This window comes from Camelina sativa, chromosome 16 (genome assembly GCF_030686135.1).
Source record: "Camelina sativa cultivar CO46 ecotype springtype chromosome 16, ASM3068613v1".
NCBI lineage: Eukaryota > Viridiplantae > Streptophyta > Magnoliopsida > Brassicales > Brassicaceae > Camelina > Camelina sativa.
The window spans coordinates 23,260,296-23,279,517 of record NC_141895.1 but is presented as its reverse complement, the minus strand read 5'-3'; the positions used below and the strand labels follow the sequence as shown (position 1 = coordinate 23,279,517).

Sequence of the window (19,222 nt, the reverse complement as noted above, 5' to 3'; positions counted from 1 at the left end):
GATAACCATACATTATTGTGAAATTAAATATGATCATTAAATAGTGGGTCCAATATGCTAAAGATATCAAACTACTCACAGAAATAATAGGTCAATTTTTTTGTATCTTATCCAACGTGGTAGATAATTAGAGTGAGAACTACTTACTGTTTACAGCCAATTGTTTAGAAAATCAAAGAATTATAGGCCGAGCAAGCCAGTCGTGGCAACTGGCAACAAACGATGCATAGCCTAGACTAGATAAGGTGTCTTTAATTTGTGGTCTAAACTCTAAAGATAGAGAGTCCGCTTTAAATGTTTTGAGCTACGTGTTAAGAATAATGTAGCTCTTGCTATCATTTTTATTTAATGTTCTTTTTTATCTTTTTTATTTTATTTTTATTGGGCTAAGCTTACAATTTTTCTTATGTAAAATAACAATTGAATCGGCTTATATACAAATTTTAATCAATATCACAAATTAGCTCTGTCGAGACAATATCGATTTTTCTCCAACACCTTGAATAGGCTCATCCGTTATTGGACTTCTTCTTCTTGTTTCTCGATGAGTAGGCTCTCGGTTGTAGGCCTCTCTTTCAACTTTCAACCTCCGAGTTTAATTTTTTTTTTTTGGTTGACTAGGTTATTGCTTTTGATAATTGTGGAATATGGTGGGTAATTTTTTTTTTTTTTTTTTTAAAGTTTTGGTATGTATAGTATCAATAACCATTGTAAAATCATCTTAATAGTCTAGACCTAAGGATGGTCATGAATCGAAATAGCTCCAAATTTTCCTTTACTTTTATCATTGCATGAAATTGGCAGCACAAAAGAGATGGCGTTGGAAAAATATTTGGAGATCACGTCTACTAAGGTAAACATAAAAAGACATGTCAAATCAGTCTCAACATATTTGGAGATCATGTCTTATCATATATATCTCTCAACATATTTTGTTGCCATAATTCTGTAAGTCTTCTCAGTCGGATGAAAACTATCCCAAAACACATATTCATCTCTATTTGGGCATACGTCAGCTGCAAAGTTGCATAAAACAGCAACTTCAATGTGCCCAGTTCCACAACATCCTCTATCGACCACCTTAAATCCTGTTACAAACATACAATTTCATTAACATTTTGATGAAAATAGAAATGTTGGAAATTGTTCACAGTACGTAATACCAACGATTACCATATTGTTGAGGGTCTAGTATGATATCAAGAAGAGAACCATATATATCAACGTAGATTATTGTTTTCTCCCCTAAAGTTTTTGACAAAGAATCCAAATTTGCAGCGAGCTTAGCATTGTAGAGCTTTGTTGCATCATTGAACCTAACAACACAATCTCTCGTTGGTCCCCCTGCTAAATTTCTCTGTGATGGGACACATCCTAGTGGTGGTACACCAAATACTTGTATTCTTCTCGCTCCATATTCATGTAATTTCTGTGAGTACCACATCATTAAAAGACAAAAAAAAAATTAAGGAAAAAACAAAGAGTTAAAAAGAAATTCTCTTCGCTCCATGAATTATTGTACCATATCAAATGATTAGCTAAATAAATAATGTATAGTTAACTAAATATTGTTCATACGTACTAGAGCAAAAGATCGAGCGTTGTCGGCCATAAGAGTGGTAAAGGAAGAGACGTCACATTTATGTTGAACAGAAGGAAGACCAAAGTAGGTGTTGGTTATATCATTACTGCCGCATATAACCATGATCAAACTGTTTTGAATTATGAAATTTGTCCTTTCTTCCCCAACCATTTTCTTTAACTTCTCTAGGTACTCTTCAAATAATTCCAGTTGTTGCGGTAAAGCTATTCCTCCCTTTAAAAACAAGATTAACTAGCATTAAAAAAAAAACAATCACGTTTGTTTTTATAGAGATAATGTAAGATTTTAAATGTTTGATTAATTACCGATAATTGGGTGGTGAAACGAACGTAACCAGCACCACCAGACGCAAATGTTACGCCGGTTAAGAGATCTTCTGGTTTCAAATTTGGATTTCGGTAGGCCGGTATAGTTGGTTTAATTCCGAAATTTTCCGCTATGATCACAAGCGAGATAATAATTATTATTACCAGTTATATTATAGCTTTATATCATGAAAACATATTCGCCCTAAATCACTTTCATGTTTCGTTTTTTTTTTCAGTTTTTGTACAATTCAAGAAAATGACACATACTTGAAAACTAAAAAAAAAAAAAAAGAGAAAAGATATATAGATCACATGTTTAGATGTCCTAGACTGATCTTAGTTAATGCGTCTAATATAATCAGCCATTCACATCGTCATTAAATAGTGATGGTACCATTCTTCAAGTTTCTTTGTACTACAAAATCTAGTCACTCCGTGAGATATATTCAGTACGATGTACGATACAATAAATAGGAACTGGAAGAAAGAAAAAATGAAAGGCTTTACAAGTTTTAACTTATAAGTTATAAGATACAAATTCATGAAATAACAATGTTTATTTCATGAGAAAATGTGGAAAATATAATTTAAAATCAGTTGCATTGTTGCATCAACAGAAAGAAAAGTGAAACTTACCTATAAAATCAGTCGCAACCTTGCCGTTGGAAAATCTCCCGGTAGGAACGCCACCGTCAAAATCGATGCCGTAAGGAGGATAATTGCATCTAGCCAATATCATCATTATTTCCGGCATCAACAATAGAATCCCCGAACACTAAGATAGCCGGAATCGTTTCGTTTGAGGGCAGCTTCACCAAAGCGTGTGTGGCCGTCTTGCACAACAACACGAGGAAGAGAACACACCAAAATACACTCGAGGGAGAAAAAGTAACGTGATGGTCAATCATACTGTGTCGTTTCATTGTTGCTCTTTGTGTTGCAACAGATCTTGTTTTAGTTTGGAAGCTTTTGGAGTGATGACTGATGAGTCAAGCTTGGATCGGCATGTATATGTCTTAAACAGATGAGGACTTTTGGGTTCAAAATGGCTAATAGCCTAGTCTAGAACATTTAAAGTTGAACTAGAGTAGCATACTACTTCGTGATACGTAACGTAACCCTTAAAAAACGATAATAAATTTTGGATATATACTGAAACTACTAGATTTTTCATTTTTATCGAAAAGGTAAAGGAAGGTAAAACCAGTTAAAAAGTTACCATTAATCTAGTCAGGCAGGATAGGAACCATTATTTAAAATAAAGGTGGTTTTTTTTTTCTCATTTGAATTCTCATTGGGCTTTAAGCCAAATCGGGGTTTTCTTATTGGGCTTTTTTTATTCGTGATTTTTTTGTTTCTTTTCTGTTTTTTTTTTTCTGTTGGTGATTTAAAAAATTTATGTACAAACCAAATTAGAACAACAATGTTTCCAGCATGGTTTCTTATTTCCCTAGTATCTGAATCAATTGAATATATGTGATCTGAGTTTGGTTCTTCACTTGATTAAAACACAAATCAAATACATCTCTTGATTGAAATACAAATTGATTGTAACCATATAATTGAACGGATAGTGACCTCTTCGTAGTCGTACTAATGTTATCATGTAATGTATGACAATCTTGAGCTCATATCGACAGAAAGGAGTTCCAGCTTAATTAGATTTTTTTTTTTTGTCATTTTCACTTTCCTAATCTGCTTTTTTTTGGGGTCATGTGTTTTATTTTTCAACGAAGAAAAAGCATTAGCTATTTTTGGGCCTGTGTTAATCAGATTTTATTAGGCCTGTGTTAATCAGATTTTATTCGGCCTTATGTTTATTTTTTTGTATCAACCTTGGGCCTTTTATTTGTTTTGACCTTTGGTTTTTCTGTTTTTTTTTTGTTTTTGTTTTTTTTAATTTATTTATGGTATTTTAATTTTTGCAATAAGTTTGAGTGACTCTGTGACATTCGAGGACTATAATGAAATCTTTATTGGTTGGTACTATTATTCCAGAAAATGGAAAAAGAACAAAATAGCCGAGTTTCCTAGCAAAATTATAATCATACAGAAATATACATGAATCTTGTATATATAACAATCAAATATCATATATGAGACAATTATAAAGCCTTGAGGAAGAGAAAGCTGACAAGAGTGTAATTTCTCTTCTAATTGGAATGATTATTCAATACTGTATCGACCATAATTAATGCGAATAGAAGATATATCGATTAGAAGAATCTGTCGAAATATTTATCAAAAAGTTTTGCAACTATAATTCTGTAAGCTTTTTCAGTGGGATGAAAACTGTCCCAAAACACATAATCAGATCTTATGGGACACACAGCAGCTGTATAGTTGTTGCAAAGCGCAGTAACTTCTATTAGGCCGGTTCCGCAACATCCTTTATCGCCCACCTTAAATCCTATAAGATTCATAAAAAATATATATATATATACAGTTTTGTTTAAATAATTTTTACAAAATATGTTGAATAATATATCGGTTAAATTAAATAACTAGAAAAACAAAATAATGAATGATTACCATATTGTTGAGGGCTTAAAATGAGATCAAGAAGAGGACTGTAGATGTCAATATAGATTATTGTCGGGTCTTGTAGAGTTGTTGACAAGGCATCAATATTTGCTGAGAGCTTAGAGTTGAAAAGTTTTGATGCATCATTAAACCTTGCAACACAATCTCTTGTAGGTCCTCCTGCTACGGTTCTCTGTGAAGGTACACATCCTATTGGTGGTGCACCAAATACAAGTATTCTTCTAGCTCCATATCCATAGAGTGTCTACTACCACATGAATAAATAGAAAAGATTTTCAAAAATAATTAAAAGCAAGGTTTAACTAATTATGACATCATACCTATTAACTACTAATCTTATTCGTGACATAAAACTATAGTGATATTATTACTAGCTAATTCTTTTACCTGAGCAAACGAGCGAGCGTTGTCGGCCATAAGAGCGGTGAAAGAAGCGACGGTGTAATGGAGCTGAACCGGAGGGAGAGCAAAGAAGTCGTTGGCGATATCGTTACTACCACATATAACAACGAACAAGCTATTCTTAATTATGAACTGTGTCCTCTCTTCTCCAACCATTGCCTTCAGTTTCGCTATATACTGTTCAAAATATTTCAATTGTTGCGGTAACGGTATACCTCCCTTAAAAAAAAAAACATTATTTGTTTTTAACTTTTTTTTTAATATAGTAACTTCTTTAGATGCCCTAAATTAAATGAATAAGAATTCAAAATTAACTACCGCTAATTTGGTTGTCAAAGGAACGTAACCAGCACCACCAGAAGCAAATGTTACACCGGTCAAAAGATCTTCTGGTTTCAAATTCGGATCTCGATATGCCGGTATACTGGGTTTGATCCCTAACTCTTCCGCTGTTAGAACAAAAATATTATGAAAAAATTATATAATTGTTAGATTGCTACTTCTTTGGTTATATTTAATTAAGGGAAATATATATGGTTATGAAACTGCAAGGTGGCAAACTTGGTGTTTTGACTTTATTGTAGACATCATTGTATAGAGTAAGAAAATCGAACTATTCACGGATTGCAAATCATTAGCCAAGTTATATGTATTATTTAACGAAGAAAACAAGTTGACAAGCAAACTAACCAACAATATCACCAGGGACTTTGCCATTGGAGAATCTTCCCGTAGCAACTCCACCGTCAAAATCAATGCCGTAGGGAGCATAATCGCATCTAGCTTCTGTTATCATGTCGTCGTTATTTCCAGCATCAACAATTGAATCCCCAAACACTATTACCGCCGGAACGGTCGTGTTTTCCGGGAGTTTCACTAAAGCATGTGTAGTTGTCGTAAATAAAAGCACGAGAAAGAAAGTACACCAAAATAGCATCGACGAAGAAACGAGACAAAAATAAGGAATGATGTGATGATGAACTGAACGAGGTCGTTCCATAGTTGCTATGACGTATTGATGTAGTGTGTTCGTGCGTAAAAACAAAACATATACTAAAAAAATCTTGCTTCTTTAAAAAGTTTGGAACGTTAACGACAGATAGAAATAGTCTTCTTCTCGTTTCCAATGCAGATATTTATATATATCCATGTCTAGGTGATGTGCTTGGTTTAGTTGTTGTCATTAAACATTAATGGCACATTGACATCATTTTTTGTCCACATGTTATCTAATATATCTAAGTATTTGATATGGGATCTAAATGGTAACATAGAAATCTAAAAAACATTCAGCAAATTTCAGCCAAATTCAGCAATTTTGCTAGATTATTTTGCCATATTTTGTCAAAAATCACAAAAAAAAAAAAAAAAAATTAGCTGAATTCAGCAGTAACCATTTTAAAAATGTGAAAATTCAGCCAGATTCAACAAATAAATATTAAAAATTTAAGTTAGATTCAGTAACTCAACCAGATTTCTCGTTACCATTTAAACCCATAGTTAAAACAACAGTTACTAATAATTAATAACGTACTTTCCAAACAAATGCAAAGAATGAATGAAGCCCTATCAATTTTGTTTCAAAGTTACAATATTTGAATCATATATGAATAAATAAATCAGTATCCTAGGTTTTTCAAACACATAGGTTTAGTTGGACGTATATTACTGTCCACCCACTAACATTAATTATATATGTATATATATTAACCGATCTTAATTGTAAGGTAAAATTATAGTAATAAAAAAATGTTTTATTTATTCCAGGAACACTCTAAATGTTGCTTTAAAAGAATAAAAAATTGTACTTTAATCATATATATTTATTATATTTTATTTGTAGTAACCAATAGAAAAATGACATCTGTTTATTTACTAAGAGAATCGATTCTTGCCTGAGCAACTTAAATATCGATTTTTCTCCTATTTTTCTCCTATTTTTCTTCTCTTTTATTATTATATATTATTTTCTAAGCAATTTTCTTTCTGAGCAACTCCACTAATGATGCTTTAAAGGATATTGCTAGCTAGTAACCATTTCTTAGAGTTAAGATTGTCCTTCCGAAAGCTGATCAATCACATGGAGTATTAGGACTATATTATATACGATTGTCCTTCATTCAATGTTAGTTAAGATTATAGTAATCAACAGACAAATAATTGTTCACTTGCTATTTATTCAAACACATGGACGTTAATTAAGAAATTATATACTAGTAAAATGAATAAAATTTTTGTTTTTCCTAGAAAGGAAAGTTGTTACGAATTGGCAATATAGTAAAGCATAACAAACGTCACGTACTGCCTGTTTAGAGTTTTTTACTTTCACATGGAAGTGAATAGATATTTATTTTTTCTGGAAGTCAACATGTCACCATTTCGCTTTCTTTAGGGAAAAAAGTTGAATATGAAATTTTAAATACCGACACTTTCCAGTTTGCGTACAAAAGAAACAAAAAAAAATCCTATATATGGTAGTCAAAGAGCCAATTAAGTCTCGTAGATGTACAATCTCATATGTCTAAAAATATACGTGACTTAAGATTTGTAACGAACGATGTGTTTTTCATGTTTCTCACCTTTTATTAGCATTTCTCGAATATAGTTTCATCTAGTTATGGAGATAACTGAACAAAATTAATAAATTTATGTTTATTAGTTTAAACAGTGTATAATATTTAGAATACGGTAGATAATTCCATCAAGTATTCTAAAAGCTTTGTCTACGTCACCACGTGCTTATACTCTTTCAAACTCTATCAATGTCTTATCGAAGTATGTGTTAACATCGGTGTTAAATGAGATAGGACCCATAATGCCACGATTCGTTCACCGGTGGAGCAGTAAATGCAAATTGAGTTTTCTTGTTTTTTTTTCTTTTTTTTTCTAATTATGAAATAAATAACTTAAAATTCGATCAAATAAACACGTAACAAGTTTCCATACTATATACGAAGTTTATCTCTCTCTTATCAAAACAGCTAGAGATACTATAGCCTAAGCATTTAATTAAAGTACACATGATAGCAACCGTTACCGGTTTAAGTACTTTTATTTCCATGAACAAATTGCTAATCATATAGTCAAAAGCTAGGAGGTTGCTCGATCTTCTATTATCTTATCATAGTCATGACTCATGTGTCACACATTGTTTTTTCTTCCACATTATTTTATAAAAAGAAAAGTCTTATTAAAACAAAAGCAGAATAGGATCGGGCAAGTTAGCTCTAATCCTATTTTTGCCGATTGGACAAAATCGGTTTAAATCATTGTGACAACAAAATAGAAATTTGAATCTATGTGATTTTTTTCCTCATGTCAATAAAAAAGGAAAAATTAGATACTGGGAGAGGGAAGTTTTAAATGATTCAATCATATTTAGATGAAAACTCTGCAGTATATCACATCGAATACGATACGACAATTAACAGTTGTGCATGTATTCATGTCTCTTTCTGTTTAGATCAGACATATACCGAATTTTGTTCTGTTCTTAATTTAAGAGAGGTCCGCTACGCGTACATCTCGGTCACCTAAATTTTATGTAGTGCCTAGGGGGGGAGGGGGGGGGGGGGGGCTTTACTTTACAACGAACCATTACGGTGAGTTTAATTCGAATATTACAAATCGCACACAAAGTTAATGCCTTTTTCATTAATTTCTTTGTCCATATGTGTATTCAATAGTCACAGATAAATGACAGTGTTCCAACCAAACAGGTTATACAGTTAAGATAAAAATAAATAGCTGATTGTACGTATTCTGGTGGGTTAGTCAACTTAATAAGTTGCGCCATATCATTTTTCGAGGTACGCGGCTAAAAATTATCCACATGTGATTCGTCTCGTACCCACAATAAAGTATAATAACGACCCCAAACAATCCGGTATCGTGGGGCATAGAGAAACAAGTAATAAGCTTTCAACATTGTACTGAGTCATCGACAGATTAAGCCATTCAGGTTCCACGCCCCTTGTTTCCTTACTTAGGAAATAACTAACCATATGCATATGATTATCTTTTAACTAAACAAAAAACAACTAATCATATGTATGGTCATTGTAGAAAGAACAACGAGTCAACAACTAACCATATCGTCTATATCAACATCTTGAAAAAGCATAGATAATAAACCCCAATGGAATAATAGTATGAGTATAAATCTGGTCATCACAATGGATCAGTTCAGTTTGTATAAATAAAATTAAATGGGGTATTATGAGTATTTAAACGAATCTATAATAATCGGCGACATTTTACACTTTTCAACTCCTTCTTATCGAGAGCGGTTTACAAAAACTTTTTCCTTTTTGAAGAACATGTGAATTAGTAAAATTATCACTAATAAAGAATTAAAAAAAATCATATATATTTTCATCTATATCATGTATCAAAAAAAAGAAAAAAAAAAGAGAAGTAATGTTTTATTTTCATATATTTTTTCCGTGATTGATAATTTACAAATATTCAATGAATGGGTTATGGTTTTACTTTTGACTGTTTTTCGTTGTTACTTTTAATCTGCATAGTAGCTTTGGTAAAATTGTTAACAGTCGTAGCAATAAAAATTTAACGTCATGTAGTTATGTATCGTATTGGTATACACTGTAATTATATAGACGATCACAATTTTTCGTGACAAGTGATTACTGATAATATATTTTTTTTATTGTAGAAAAAGAATTGAAAATTTTATTGTTACCTATGGAAATATGTAAACACCATGAGAATGATAAGTGTTTTATAAAAAGAAAGTGTAATAAACATTGTGCATTGTATACCATAGAATAATTGGACTCATTTTCAAAATCTTCCCTCTCCCCTATACAACGTTGAATTTATAACAACTTAACAATTATTCTAGGAAGTGAGAACAGTTTATTTTTAACCAAACGTCCATACAAAAAACAAAAAAAACACATGTGACTATAAAGGTCACAAGCTTAAAAATCCCGCCAATTTTAAAGACGACGACGTTTGCACAAACGGGTCCTTGCTGTGTCGAAAACATCATCTCCATTTTCACCAGTGGACGACTCAGCCTCCTCTGCCGCATTATTCTCGTCAATACCTATCATCGCCCTCTCTCTCTTTCTCGCTTTCAAAAGCCTTCCCGCGAGATCTCTGCACAAGTCCGATTTCTCAACCGACGTTTTCCTCCAGAATTCGGCTTCTGATAATGCTTTTCTAAGACGAATATCCATTTCAACAGAATATTTCATCATGTCTTCGATAGCTTTGTCTTTAAGTTTCATGAAAAAGACGGCTCTTTCCTCCAGACTCCTTAGTTGAGTACACAGTTCTCTTGTCATCTGGTTCTGCACATTTCTTAGTCGTAAACAACACATATGTTGATATTCACAAAAAAAAAAGTGAACAGATCATATTAAATGGTAGAGATCGATCAAAACCTGTAACATATGGTTGACGTCAAATGCTTGTTGATGATAAGGAGCAACCAAGCCTAGAGGCATCACTGGGGGTTTCTGTGACACTGTTCGATTGGCTGGTGTGATACTCAAAGACAGAGACAAGTCGTCTTGAACTCCTTGCATCTTCGATTAAAATGAGATACAGAACGCTTTCGTTACGAGAAAAGTGTTGCAAGTAAATTATTGAGCCCTAATCAATTTTGCACAAGTGTATTGAATTTATAGGAAAAACCACAAGCGTAGAGAGACGCGAATGTTCAGAGATACAAAACGCATCTGTAACTGTAAGAAACTGATGAGTTGCGACTTCCCCCCGCCAAAAAAACTTAAGGCATCGTTTCGACAATAGAGCTCTGTTACTATTTAGTTTACATTGGGCTTTAAGAATAGAGCTCTTTTGTCCAACAACTAAATTTTAGGCCCATTAGTTGAAAGAGGAAAGGGTCTTTATGAAAAAACAAAAGACTCGGGCCGAGCCTTATGACCCATAACAGTAATTGACGTATCTACCTCCTCTATGATATTTCCATTTTTAGGATTAGGGTATTTTCCGTTATCTATAATGTAAACTTACTAAAAAGTCCTGACCGACTTTGCCCGAGTCGGTGGATCTCAGTATCTCAATCGTCTATAAATCCGGGACCTTACCCTATACTTTTTTTGCTCATAATAACCATCCCAAACGCGCTTGTTAGCTATCGTCTCATCCTACAAGCTCTAGGTCGAGACTCGTTTAGGGTTTCTCAAAAACTTTGGTTGGCTACATCGAGATAGAGCTTTCTGGGTTTAATCTCGATCGATTTTGTTGTTTGGGTTGGTCGAATCTGAAAGCCAGCCTTTGGGTTATCTTAGTTTAGGAATCGATTTCATCGCGAGTTCTCACTTGCCCACCGCTTGTACTTGCAAGGAACCAGGCGAGCGTTCGGAACTTGGTCGAATCGACTAAGGTTCGTTTGAGAACCACAAATCTGGTTTCTTGCTTGAGTTCTTTGTTTTTCTATGTTTTTTTTTTTTAATTCTTCTAAAACCAAAACAATGTCTATGTAGAATCTTTGAATTTGGTTGTCCTTCTTGTCTCTATGGATAGAGTCTCTAGTATATAAATTTATATACGTTTAACTGCCATGTTCATATAAACTATAATCATCACTTGTAAATATAAAACTATATATTAGGTTAGGTTTACCATAGTCTCATATTAGGTATCAGGTAAGCTGCATTGTTCTAGTGACGACTATAGGTTATCTTGCATCTCTTGTGTGTCATGTGATCTTGTTTGTTGTATTGGTGTCTTCACATTGGTGATTCTTGGGATGGTTGTGCCGAACTTGTGTCCTGTAAGACTCCGAGTCTAAAACCCTTTTATTCTAATGGATTAAAGCTTGAAAGAATCACACTTGATTCTATAAACCCGCTCCAGAAGGAGGAAAAGAAGAAGAAGAGAACACATACTAAAGAAAGTTTCAGATGAGTCTGACCAACTTGAGAAGAGTGGTTTGACAGAAGAGCTTGAGGCGTCTCAAAACCACCTCGGTTATCTGTCTGATGGAAGCCAGAATAGTAAGAAGAGGAATAGAGAAGACTCTCCTCCTCCTGTTGAAAGTCTCATCAAAGGTTTGTATTCATACTTTTTAGACAGTCAAGAATATCATGTCAATCAACGTGATGCTCATGTATATTTCTACATGTATTTGCAGCTGCACCTGTAGCAGGTAATCCTCTACGCATTCGATTGGTATTCAAGAAACCAAACGCGGACGTTCCTGTTCCGCCTCGAGAGGATCTTGTTTCGGTTGCGAAGCCTCTCAGTCACCAAGATGTCGTAGCAAGTTCTGTCTCATGTCCAAAAAAATCTGAGCCTGCACAGAATCTGCCGTCAACATCTGTGGCTGCAACAGATGAAACGAAGTAGAGAAAGAAACACAAACCAAGCAAAGAAGATCGATACAATGCATTATTTGATGATTGGACTCCCTCTTCCATTTGTGTAGTGGATATTACTTGTTCCAAGGGCGATGACGATGATTGGCTATTTGGGAAGAAGACGCAAACGATGCCTAAGCCCAAAGCAGCAATCAAGATTGATGAGGACATGAAGATGAGACTCGGTGATTCATCTTGGCCTAGAGCTCAGCTTCTCTCTGAAGTTGGGATTTATTCGTTACCGTACACAGTCCCATTCTAATTCTCCAATTTTGCTTTAGATTTAGCTTTTAGCTTGTACATTGACTGTTTGTAACCCCAATTATATAAATCTAACCCCAATTTTGATATGCCTCCTTTAGCTTTTGTATTCTCTCTGTAGCCAAAGGCTTTGTAACTTGTTCACTATTCAAATCAATTGGAAACTGATTACCCTCCCACGACCTCTAAAGTGGAGATTTGAGAATCAGAAATGAGAATTGATGGAAACCATGAACAATTGAACATTATTGGTCTTGGTCACATAGTCTCTTCACAGAAAGAAAATAAACATTTTCGTCTCGTCAAATTGGCATATTTGTGTTTTGATTAAGCACTAAATTAAGTCTCGTGAATGAGTTATGATTTAAAAAAAAAAAAAACCAAAAGAAAACTGTGAAGTCTATAATTTATTCGTGCGACCAAGTGGAGAAAAGAAAAAAAAAACTGCTGACAGACGAAAGAAGAAGGAAGAGAGGATGAGGGCACTCGCCGGAGTAGAAGACGAGGAGAAGTGGCTGGCGGAAGGAATCGCCGGAATCCAGCACAACGCTTTCTTCATGCATCGGGCTTTGGTCCGTTTCCTTTTTCCTCAGCTGAGTTTATTAATTTTTCCTTTGATCTGATTAATTTTTGTTCACAATTCGTCGTCTCTCAGGACGCAAATAATCTCAGAGAAGTTCTCAAGTACTCCGCTCTGATGCTTTCGGAGCTCCGCACATCCAAGCTCTCTCCTCAGAAATATTACGATCTCTGTAGATTCCATCGCCACAACTTTGAATCTCTCGATTTCGTCCTTTTTTTTTTTCTTTTTTTTTTTTTTTTTTGTGATTGACCCTTTTTTCTTATGATTTATCTCTTCTGATTTCGGAATATTTTTAGATATGCGAGCTTTCGATCAATTGAGGCAGCTGGAGATTTTCTTTAAAGATGAGAGTAGGCATGGATTACCCGTAGTTGATTTGTATGAGCTTGTTCAACATGCCGGCAACATATTGCCCAGGATGTAAGCAGATGATGGCTTTTGTTTTCTCTTGATCTGATAGTCTCAGTTATATAAGCTATAGATTGGATTGGATTTTGTGAGATTTGACTTGAAAATGGCGATTTCCTATTCATCTATCTAAGGCAGCTAGGCGCAGAATGAGATTATTTGTTTTTTCCACCATCCTCTTAGAGACAGCCACTTAATGGTTCTCTTATGCTGCATTGCTTGTAATTGAAACACTATGATGTTGGTCTATCAGGTATCTGTTATGTACGGTAGGGTCTGTTTATATCAAAAGCAAGCAGGCTCCTTCTAAGGATGTTCTTAAGGATCTTGTGGAAATGTGTCGTGGTGTTCAACATCCTATTCGTGGGCTCTTTTTGAGGAGTTATCTTGCTCAAGTGAGCAGGGATAAATTACCTGAGATTGGCTCAGACTACGAAGGGTGGGTCGTAATTATGTTTTTGTTCTCTCTTCTTTTCCCAAAAGATTTGGTTGCTTAGCATATTTGTTTACTCTTCTCCTTTCAACCTTCCTGTAGAGATGCTAATACTGTGATGGATGCAGTGGAATTTGTGCTACAAAATTTTACTGAGATGAATAAGCTCTGGGTTCGGATACAGCATCAGGTGATTTTCCGATCTTTGAAGAGTTGATGGTTTATGGATACGCATAGCACCTCTGCACTTGCATGCCTCTGACTGAAGCATAAATGAACGATGAAGAGCAGGCTTTTGGTCATGCAGGTTGTGTGGTGCTTGTGAATCATTGATATTGGTGAACCTGAGCTGAGGTGTTCCTTGGACTGCAGGGACCAGGTACTGTTCGAGAAAAGCAGGAGAAAGAGAGGAATGAACTTCGTGACCTTGTACTATCATTACCACTACTTGACTGAATTTCCTATTTTACTTATGTCACTGCCCACTAAGTTGTATTTAATGGTTTCCTCTCAGGTTGGAAAAAATCTGCATGTTTTAGGACAGATTGAAGGTGTTGACCTTGAGATGTACAAAGAGACTGTTCTTCCTAGGGTCTTAGAGCAGGTTCAGCAGCTCTTTTTTGCATCTACTACCAGTTCCTTTTTTGTAGATGAGTTTCAGTTACTGTATAATCTGCTAAATCTGAACCTTGAACAGGTCGTCAACTGTAAAGATAAGCTGGCTCAGTATTATCTGATGGAGTGCATAATTCAAGTCTTTCCTGATGAGTACCATTTGCAGACTCTTGAGGCCTTATTGGCTGCTTGTACCCAACTGATGGTGGGTAGGCTAGCAATCGAGATTTTTCTATTTCCTACTATCCAATGCAATTCTAGTTATCTAAATGCTTTGTTTGGTGCTTTCTGATTAATTCTTCTTATGCTGCCATTATCTCATGAAAGGGTCTATCTGAATTGTCTGTTTTGCCAATCACTATGTTAGTTGTTTGCTAGTATGTCGGTTATTCTTTTGTTTATTTCTTGGTGACTAGGGCTTTGGCTTACCACTTTACCAGTTAGATGTTTTTGAAGGAGGCCCCTGATCTCTTACACTTTGACAGAGACTCTAAGCAGGGAATCCTCAACAAAGAGCATTTTTGTTTTGAATCCACTCTCTGCACTTTTCTCACTTGAATTCTTTGACCTTTTTCCTTCCTCTCTGACCTTAAGAGATCATTTTTCAGCCAACTGTTGACACCAAGATAGTGTTAACACAACTAATGGACCGGTTGTCAAACTATGCTGCCTCAAGTCCTGATGTAAATGCCTGTCGAGCTATCATTCGTTCCTTTTTATTTTTGTTCAATGTTAGATATATGTCTTCTTATTCCAAAATCCTGGGCAGGTGTTACACGAATTTTTGCAAGTGGAAGCTTTTGCTAAATTGAGCAATGCAATTGGAAAGGTGGGCTCCATTAAAGATAAATCTATTATGAATGTAAATTTCTTTTGGCTATTGGATACTTGAATCATAACGGCTCTTAGAATAGTACTATGTAGGTCCTCCGTACAATGAGATGTAGTCAGCTTGATTTCAGTTTGTCATGCTATTTTCCAATTTTCGCTCATATTCTCTTTATCAAATCTTTTGTTAAGCATTGTCAAATCTGTTACTTCGTTGACATAGGATGGAAAATAGGCCACTTTAGTCTGAAAATTGCTGTCCTCTAGTTGTTAGATTTTAGAGTTCAGCATTTCGAAGAGGAGCGCATGTAAACTTCTGCAGAACTTAAAATATAAAAAAACCTTTTAAAAATCAAGCTAGAAAATTGCTAGATGATGCATCCAATTGCCTCAATTCATATTTGTACATTCTGTAGGTCAGTATACTTAAGGCTTTGGGTCTTTGCTTTTTCCAGCCCTCACTGCATATGATGCTTTGTTTTTCTTGAAATATATCCATATGACGTATGGACTTGGTGTGGGCTGCAGGTGATAGATACACAGCTTGAGATGCCTATTGTTGGAGCTATGACTCTGTTTGTCTCTCTTCTGACTTTTACTCTCCGGGTTCATCCTGATCGGCTTGACTATGTGGATCAAGTATTGGTATGGTATCCTTTCGTGGCCATATGTTCCTAATTTTTAGTTTTTTTTTTAGAACCAGATTGGTTTCATTGTGAATGGTGTAAATGCATTATTTAAAGTTTCATGATTACTTGAATCCGGTGTAGCACCGGTGTTAAACTAACTCTTGATCCGGAATCTTTGTAGGGTGCATGTGTAGTTAAGCTTTCCAGCGTGCCCAAGCTGGAGGACTCCCGTGCAATGAAACAAGTTGTTGCACTTCTGAGTGCTCCTTTAGAAAAATACAGTGACATAGTTACAGCTCTTACATTGTCAAATTATCCGCGTGTCATGGATCATCTTGATGATGGAACGAACAAAGTAATGGCAATGCTTATTATTCAAAGTATAATGAAAAATGATTCATGTATATCAACTGCTGATAAGGTATATACTTCTTGCTCTCTTCATTTAAAGATGTAAATATTTCTACTGTGATAATATGCTAATTCTGTGTTCTCTAGGTTGAGGTGCTGTTTGAATTGATTAAAGGACTTATAAAAGATTTGGATGGAACCAACGTGGAGGAGGTGCTGTCACTAACCCCTTCTTTTTTTTTTTTTTTCTCCATGTGGTTTGCAATAAGCAACTCCTATCAGCTCTAAATTAACACCTTGGTTCTGATGGATTTTCTGTGTTTTTTTTAGCTTGACGAGGAGGATTTCCAAGAGGAACAAAATTCAGTAGCCCGTCTCATACATATGCTTGATAATGAAGAACCAGAGGAGATGCTAAAGGTTAGACATCATAAATTTACTAATCTTTGGGGTTCAATAGTTATATGCATTTTGCTCCTGGACCTGTTGTCTGCCCATGATTTTGTTTGATATGTATGGAATTGTTAAAGCTACTTGTTCGGTTAACCTCAACATGGTTTTTACTTAATTGTTCCTTGGAAGTGTACATCTTTTCTGTTGCTGCACTCACCCAGAACATCCTACTGTCCCCATGCTCCACTACTCTGAAGCGGCCCTGCATTTCTATATTGACCTGTAAACTGGTTTCAGGCCCATTGGCGTTCGTTTTGCAGAAGTCAATAGATAAAACAAGGGCTACGAGGCCATGGTTTCTTTTTAGATTGTTAACCCTAACTTATGAGCAAACGAATATCTTAACCAGGTATTTAACTGCTATGCAGATCATATATGTTTTGAGAAAGCATCTTATGACAGGAGGACCTCAACGCTTGCCTTTTACCGTTCCCCCGCTTGTTTTTTCTGCAGTTAGGGTATAGCTCTTATGTTCCCTATAATATGCTTATAGTTGTGGATATATATTCTGCTTTAAGACAAGTGGTTGACTTGAAGAGTTGCTTAAATGTTTCTGTCACAGCTGGTCAGGCAGCTAGAAGCCCAGGGTGGAAATATAGCAGGAGAAGATGTTCCAGCAACCCTAAGAAAGATTTTTCAAATTCTCAACCAGGTTTGTGAGCTTTCGTTTTTTCTTTTCATATAACAGAGAAACATGTGTTATTACTTCATAAGTTAGATGATATTCTTTTGAATCGTTTAGCTGAATTGAAACTTTGATAAATTCATATTATCTCTTTCATAAACCATTTCTAAAGTGTTGAACTTGAAGCACTCTACTGTGTATTTGACATATTAAATAGTTCAAGTACCAATCAAAACTGATGCATTTTTTCAATATCTTCAATATCTTGTGTAATCCATTTAACATGTGCTTTATTCAGACAATCGAAGCTCTTTCCTCAGTTCCATGTCCTGAACTGGCTCTAAGGCTCTACCTCCAATGCGCTGAGGTAAGATATAGGGTAACCAAGAAAATCTGGAAAACCTTTGAACAAATGTAGTTACGATTTCATAGCCATTTTTATAATATGTAGGGGATCCAGTAATTTGTTGTTCATATGATCATAGTTCACCAGTAGGCAAGGTGTAATCTGACATAGCATTCTCAATATTTTGTCTCATTTTGGATTAATGATCAGGCTGCAAGTGATTGTGATCTTGAGCCTGTTGCTTATGAGTTTTTTACCCAAGCATTTATATTATACGAGGAAGAAATCGCGGTAATTTCTTTATTCTTTTATTTGTGAACTGTACACAAAGATAACTCGAAGTCTCTCCAAAACCTTTATACTCTCATTTTTCTTGTGCTGCGTTGTATAGGACTCAAAGGCACAGGTAACTGCGATTCATCTGATCGTAGGAACCTTGCAAAGGATCAATGTTTTTGGTGTTGAAAACAGAGACACCTTGACACATAAAGCAACCGGGGTAGATATTTATGTCGAATGCCTTCCCATAAGCTTTCTTTTCAGTTATTGTCCAAACTGTAAGTTGAATTTTCTTTGTGACCAGTACTCAGCAAGGCTTTTAAAGAAGCCTGATCAATGTCGAGCGGTATATGCATGCTCTCACCTCTTTTGGGTCGATGATCCAGAGGGAATTAAAGATGGAGAAAGGTAAGTGCTTTTCTTCTTTCATAACTCTCAATAATACTTTTAAAGTCAGTGATCTTCTTATCTCCACAACTAATTGATTCTCGATATTATTCTGCAGAGTTCTTCTGTGTTTAAGACGTGCACTGAGGATAGCTAACGCGGCTCAACAAATGGCTAATGCAACCAGAGGTAGCAGCGGACCAGTCACGCTGTTTGTAGAAATCTTGAACAAGTCAGTATACTGAACCAATTAAAAACAAAACATCTGACATTGATTCATACACAAAGCAACATCTCAATACTAATAATGGGTTTTCATATACAACAGGTACATTTACTTCTTTGAGAAAGGGAATCCACATATCACTCCATCGGATATACAAAGCCTCATAGAGTTAATCAACACCGAGATGCTAAGCGACAACGGTAACACAACAATCCACTCAGATCCCTTCTTTTCAAGCACATTGCGTTACATAAGGTTTCAAAAACAGAAAGGTGGTGTGATGGGTGAGAAATATGACTCCATCAAGTTGTGACTTATATCACACAGTCCTCGTCAAATCCCGAGAGGAATTTTTATGTAATTTTCGAAAAAATTGTGAAAACACTGAAAGGAATGTATGTACACATGCTTGTTTTCTTTTCAGTCCATGAAAAAAATGGAGATGGCCTTTGTAATTTTTATTTTCTTTGTTCCTAGTACTCACCTGTGTATAGAATCCTCGTTTCTGTAAACCATTCTTTGAATCAATGCCTCAATTCAACGTTGTTTCTATTGTATACATCACCATACGTTTTTAGTTGTTTGA

At 35.1% G+C, this 19,222-nt stretch overlaps 3 protein-coding genes and 2 pseudogenes across 9 annotated transcripts; 2 read left to right on the top strand and 3 right to left on the bottom strand.

Moving 5' to 3' along the window:
• Nucleotides 1–752: 752 nt before the first annotated feature.
• LOC104751482 (GDSL esterase/lipase EXL2-like) lies at nucleotides 753–2,923 on the bottom strand (annotated as a pseudogene). Its single transcript, XR_015585341.1, has 5 exons — nucleotides 2,548–2,923; nucleotides 1,909–2,039; nucleotides 1,583–1,816; nucleotides 1,174–1,429; nucleotides 753–1,088 (listed from the first exon to the last, which is right to left on the bottom strand). The product of XR_015585341.1 is annotated as a GDSL esterase/lipase EXL2-like (transcript).
• A 1,014-nt stretch (nucleotides 2,924–3,937) lies between these two features.
• LOC104751479 (GDSL esterase/lipase EXL1) lies at nucleotides 3,938–6,088 on the bottom strand. Of its 2 annotated transcripts, none has more exons than XM_010473432.3 (5): nucleotides 5,548–6,088; nucleotides 5,176–5,306; nucleotides 4,843–5,076; nucleotides 4,444–4,699; nucleotides 3,938–4,321 (listed from the first exon to the last, which is right to left on the bottom strand). In XM_010473432.3, exons 1-5 carry the CDS (start codon nucleotides 5,855–5,857, stop codon nucleotides 4,128–4,130), a joined length of 1,125 nt encoding a protein of 374 aa, XP_010471734.1. In that variant the 5' UTR covers nucleotides 5,858–6,088; the 3' UTR covers nucleotides 3,938–4,127. The 2 variants fall into 2 exon arrangements, with proteins under 2 accessions (XP_010471734.1, XP_010471736.1); XM_010473434.3 differs by having other exon boundaries at nucleotides 4,843–5,034; nucleotides 5,548–5,969.
• A 3,524-nt stretch (nucleotides 6,089–9,612) lies between these two features.
• LOC104751477 (uncharacterized) lies at nucleotides 9,613–10,488 on the bottom strand. The gene is made up of 2 exons (XM_010473428.2): nucleotides 10,269–10,488; nucleotides 9,613–10,175 (listed from the first exon to the last, which is right to left on the bottom strand). Exons 1-2 carry the CDS (start codon nucleotides 10,410–10,412, stop codon nucleotides 9,819–9,821), a joined length of 501 nt encoding a protein of 166 aa, XP_010471730.2. The 5' UTR covers nucleotides 10,413–10,488; the 3' UTR covers nucleotides 9,613–9,818.
• On the top strand, nucleotides 10,424–12,562 carry LOC104753868 (uncharacterized; annotated as a pseudogene). Its single transcript, XR_015585043.1, has 5 exons — nucleotides 10,424–10,464; nucleotides 10,826–10,832; nucleotides 11,147–11,236; nucleotides 11,671–11,903; nucleotides 11,987–12,562. The product of XR_015585043.1 is annotated as an uncharacterized LOC104753868 (transcript).
• A 111-nt stretch (nucleotides 12,563–12,673) lies between these two features.
• On the top strand, nucleotides 12,674–19,188 carry LOC104751476 (vacuolar protein sorting-associated protein 35B). 4 transcript variants are annotated; one of them, XM_010473425.3, is made up of 22 exons: nucleotides 12,674–13,045; nucleotides 13,129–13,225; nucleotides 13,353–13,476; nucleotides 13,718–13,903; nucleotides 14,000–14,087; nucleotides 14,270–14,326; nucleotides 14,412–14,501; nucleotides 14,595–14,717; nucleotides 15,121–15,195; nucleotides 15,282–15,341; nucleotides 15,869–15,985; nucleotides 16,151–16,390; nucleotides 16,468–16,533; nucleotides 16,651–16,740; nucleotides 17,142–17,231; nucleotides 17,336–17,425; nucleotides 17,697–17,765; nucleotides 17,955–18,035; nucleotides 18,136–18,243; nucleotides 18,328–18,431; nucleotides 18,529–18,642; nucleotides 18,739–19,188. In XM_010473425.3, exons 1-22 carry the CDS (start codon nucleotides 12,950–12,952, stop codon nucleotides 18,947–18,949), a joined length of 2,376 nt encoding a protein of 791 aa, XP_010471727.2. In that variant the 5' UTR covers nucleotides 12,674–12,949; the 3' UTR covers nucleotides 18,950–19,188. The 4 variants fall into 4 exon arrangements, with proteins under 4 accessions (XP_010471727.2, XP_087349282.1, XP_087349281.1 ...); XM_087493156.1 differs by having other exon boundaries at nucleotides 12,889–13,045; nucleotides 15,869–15,990; XM_087493155.1 differs by lacking the exons at nucleotides 12,674–13,045; nucleotides 13,129–13,225; nucleotides 13,353–13,476; nucleotides 13,718–13,903; nucleotides 14,000–14,087 and having other exon boundaries at nucleotides 14,199–14,276.
• Nucleotides 19,189–19,222: the final 34 nt, after the last annotated feature.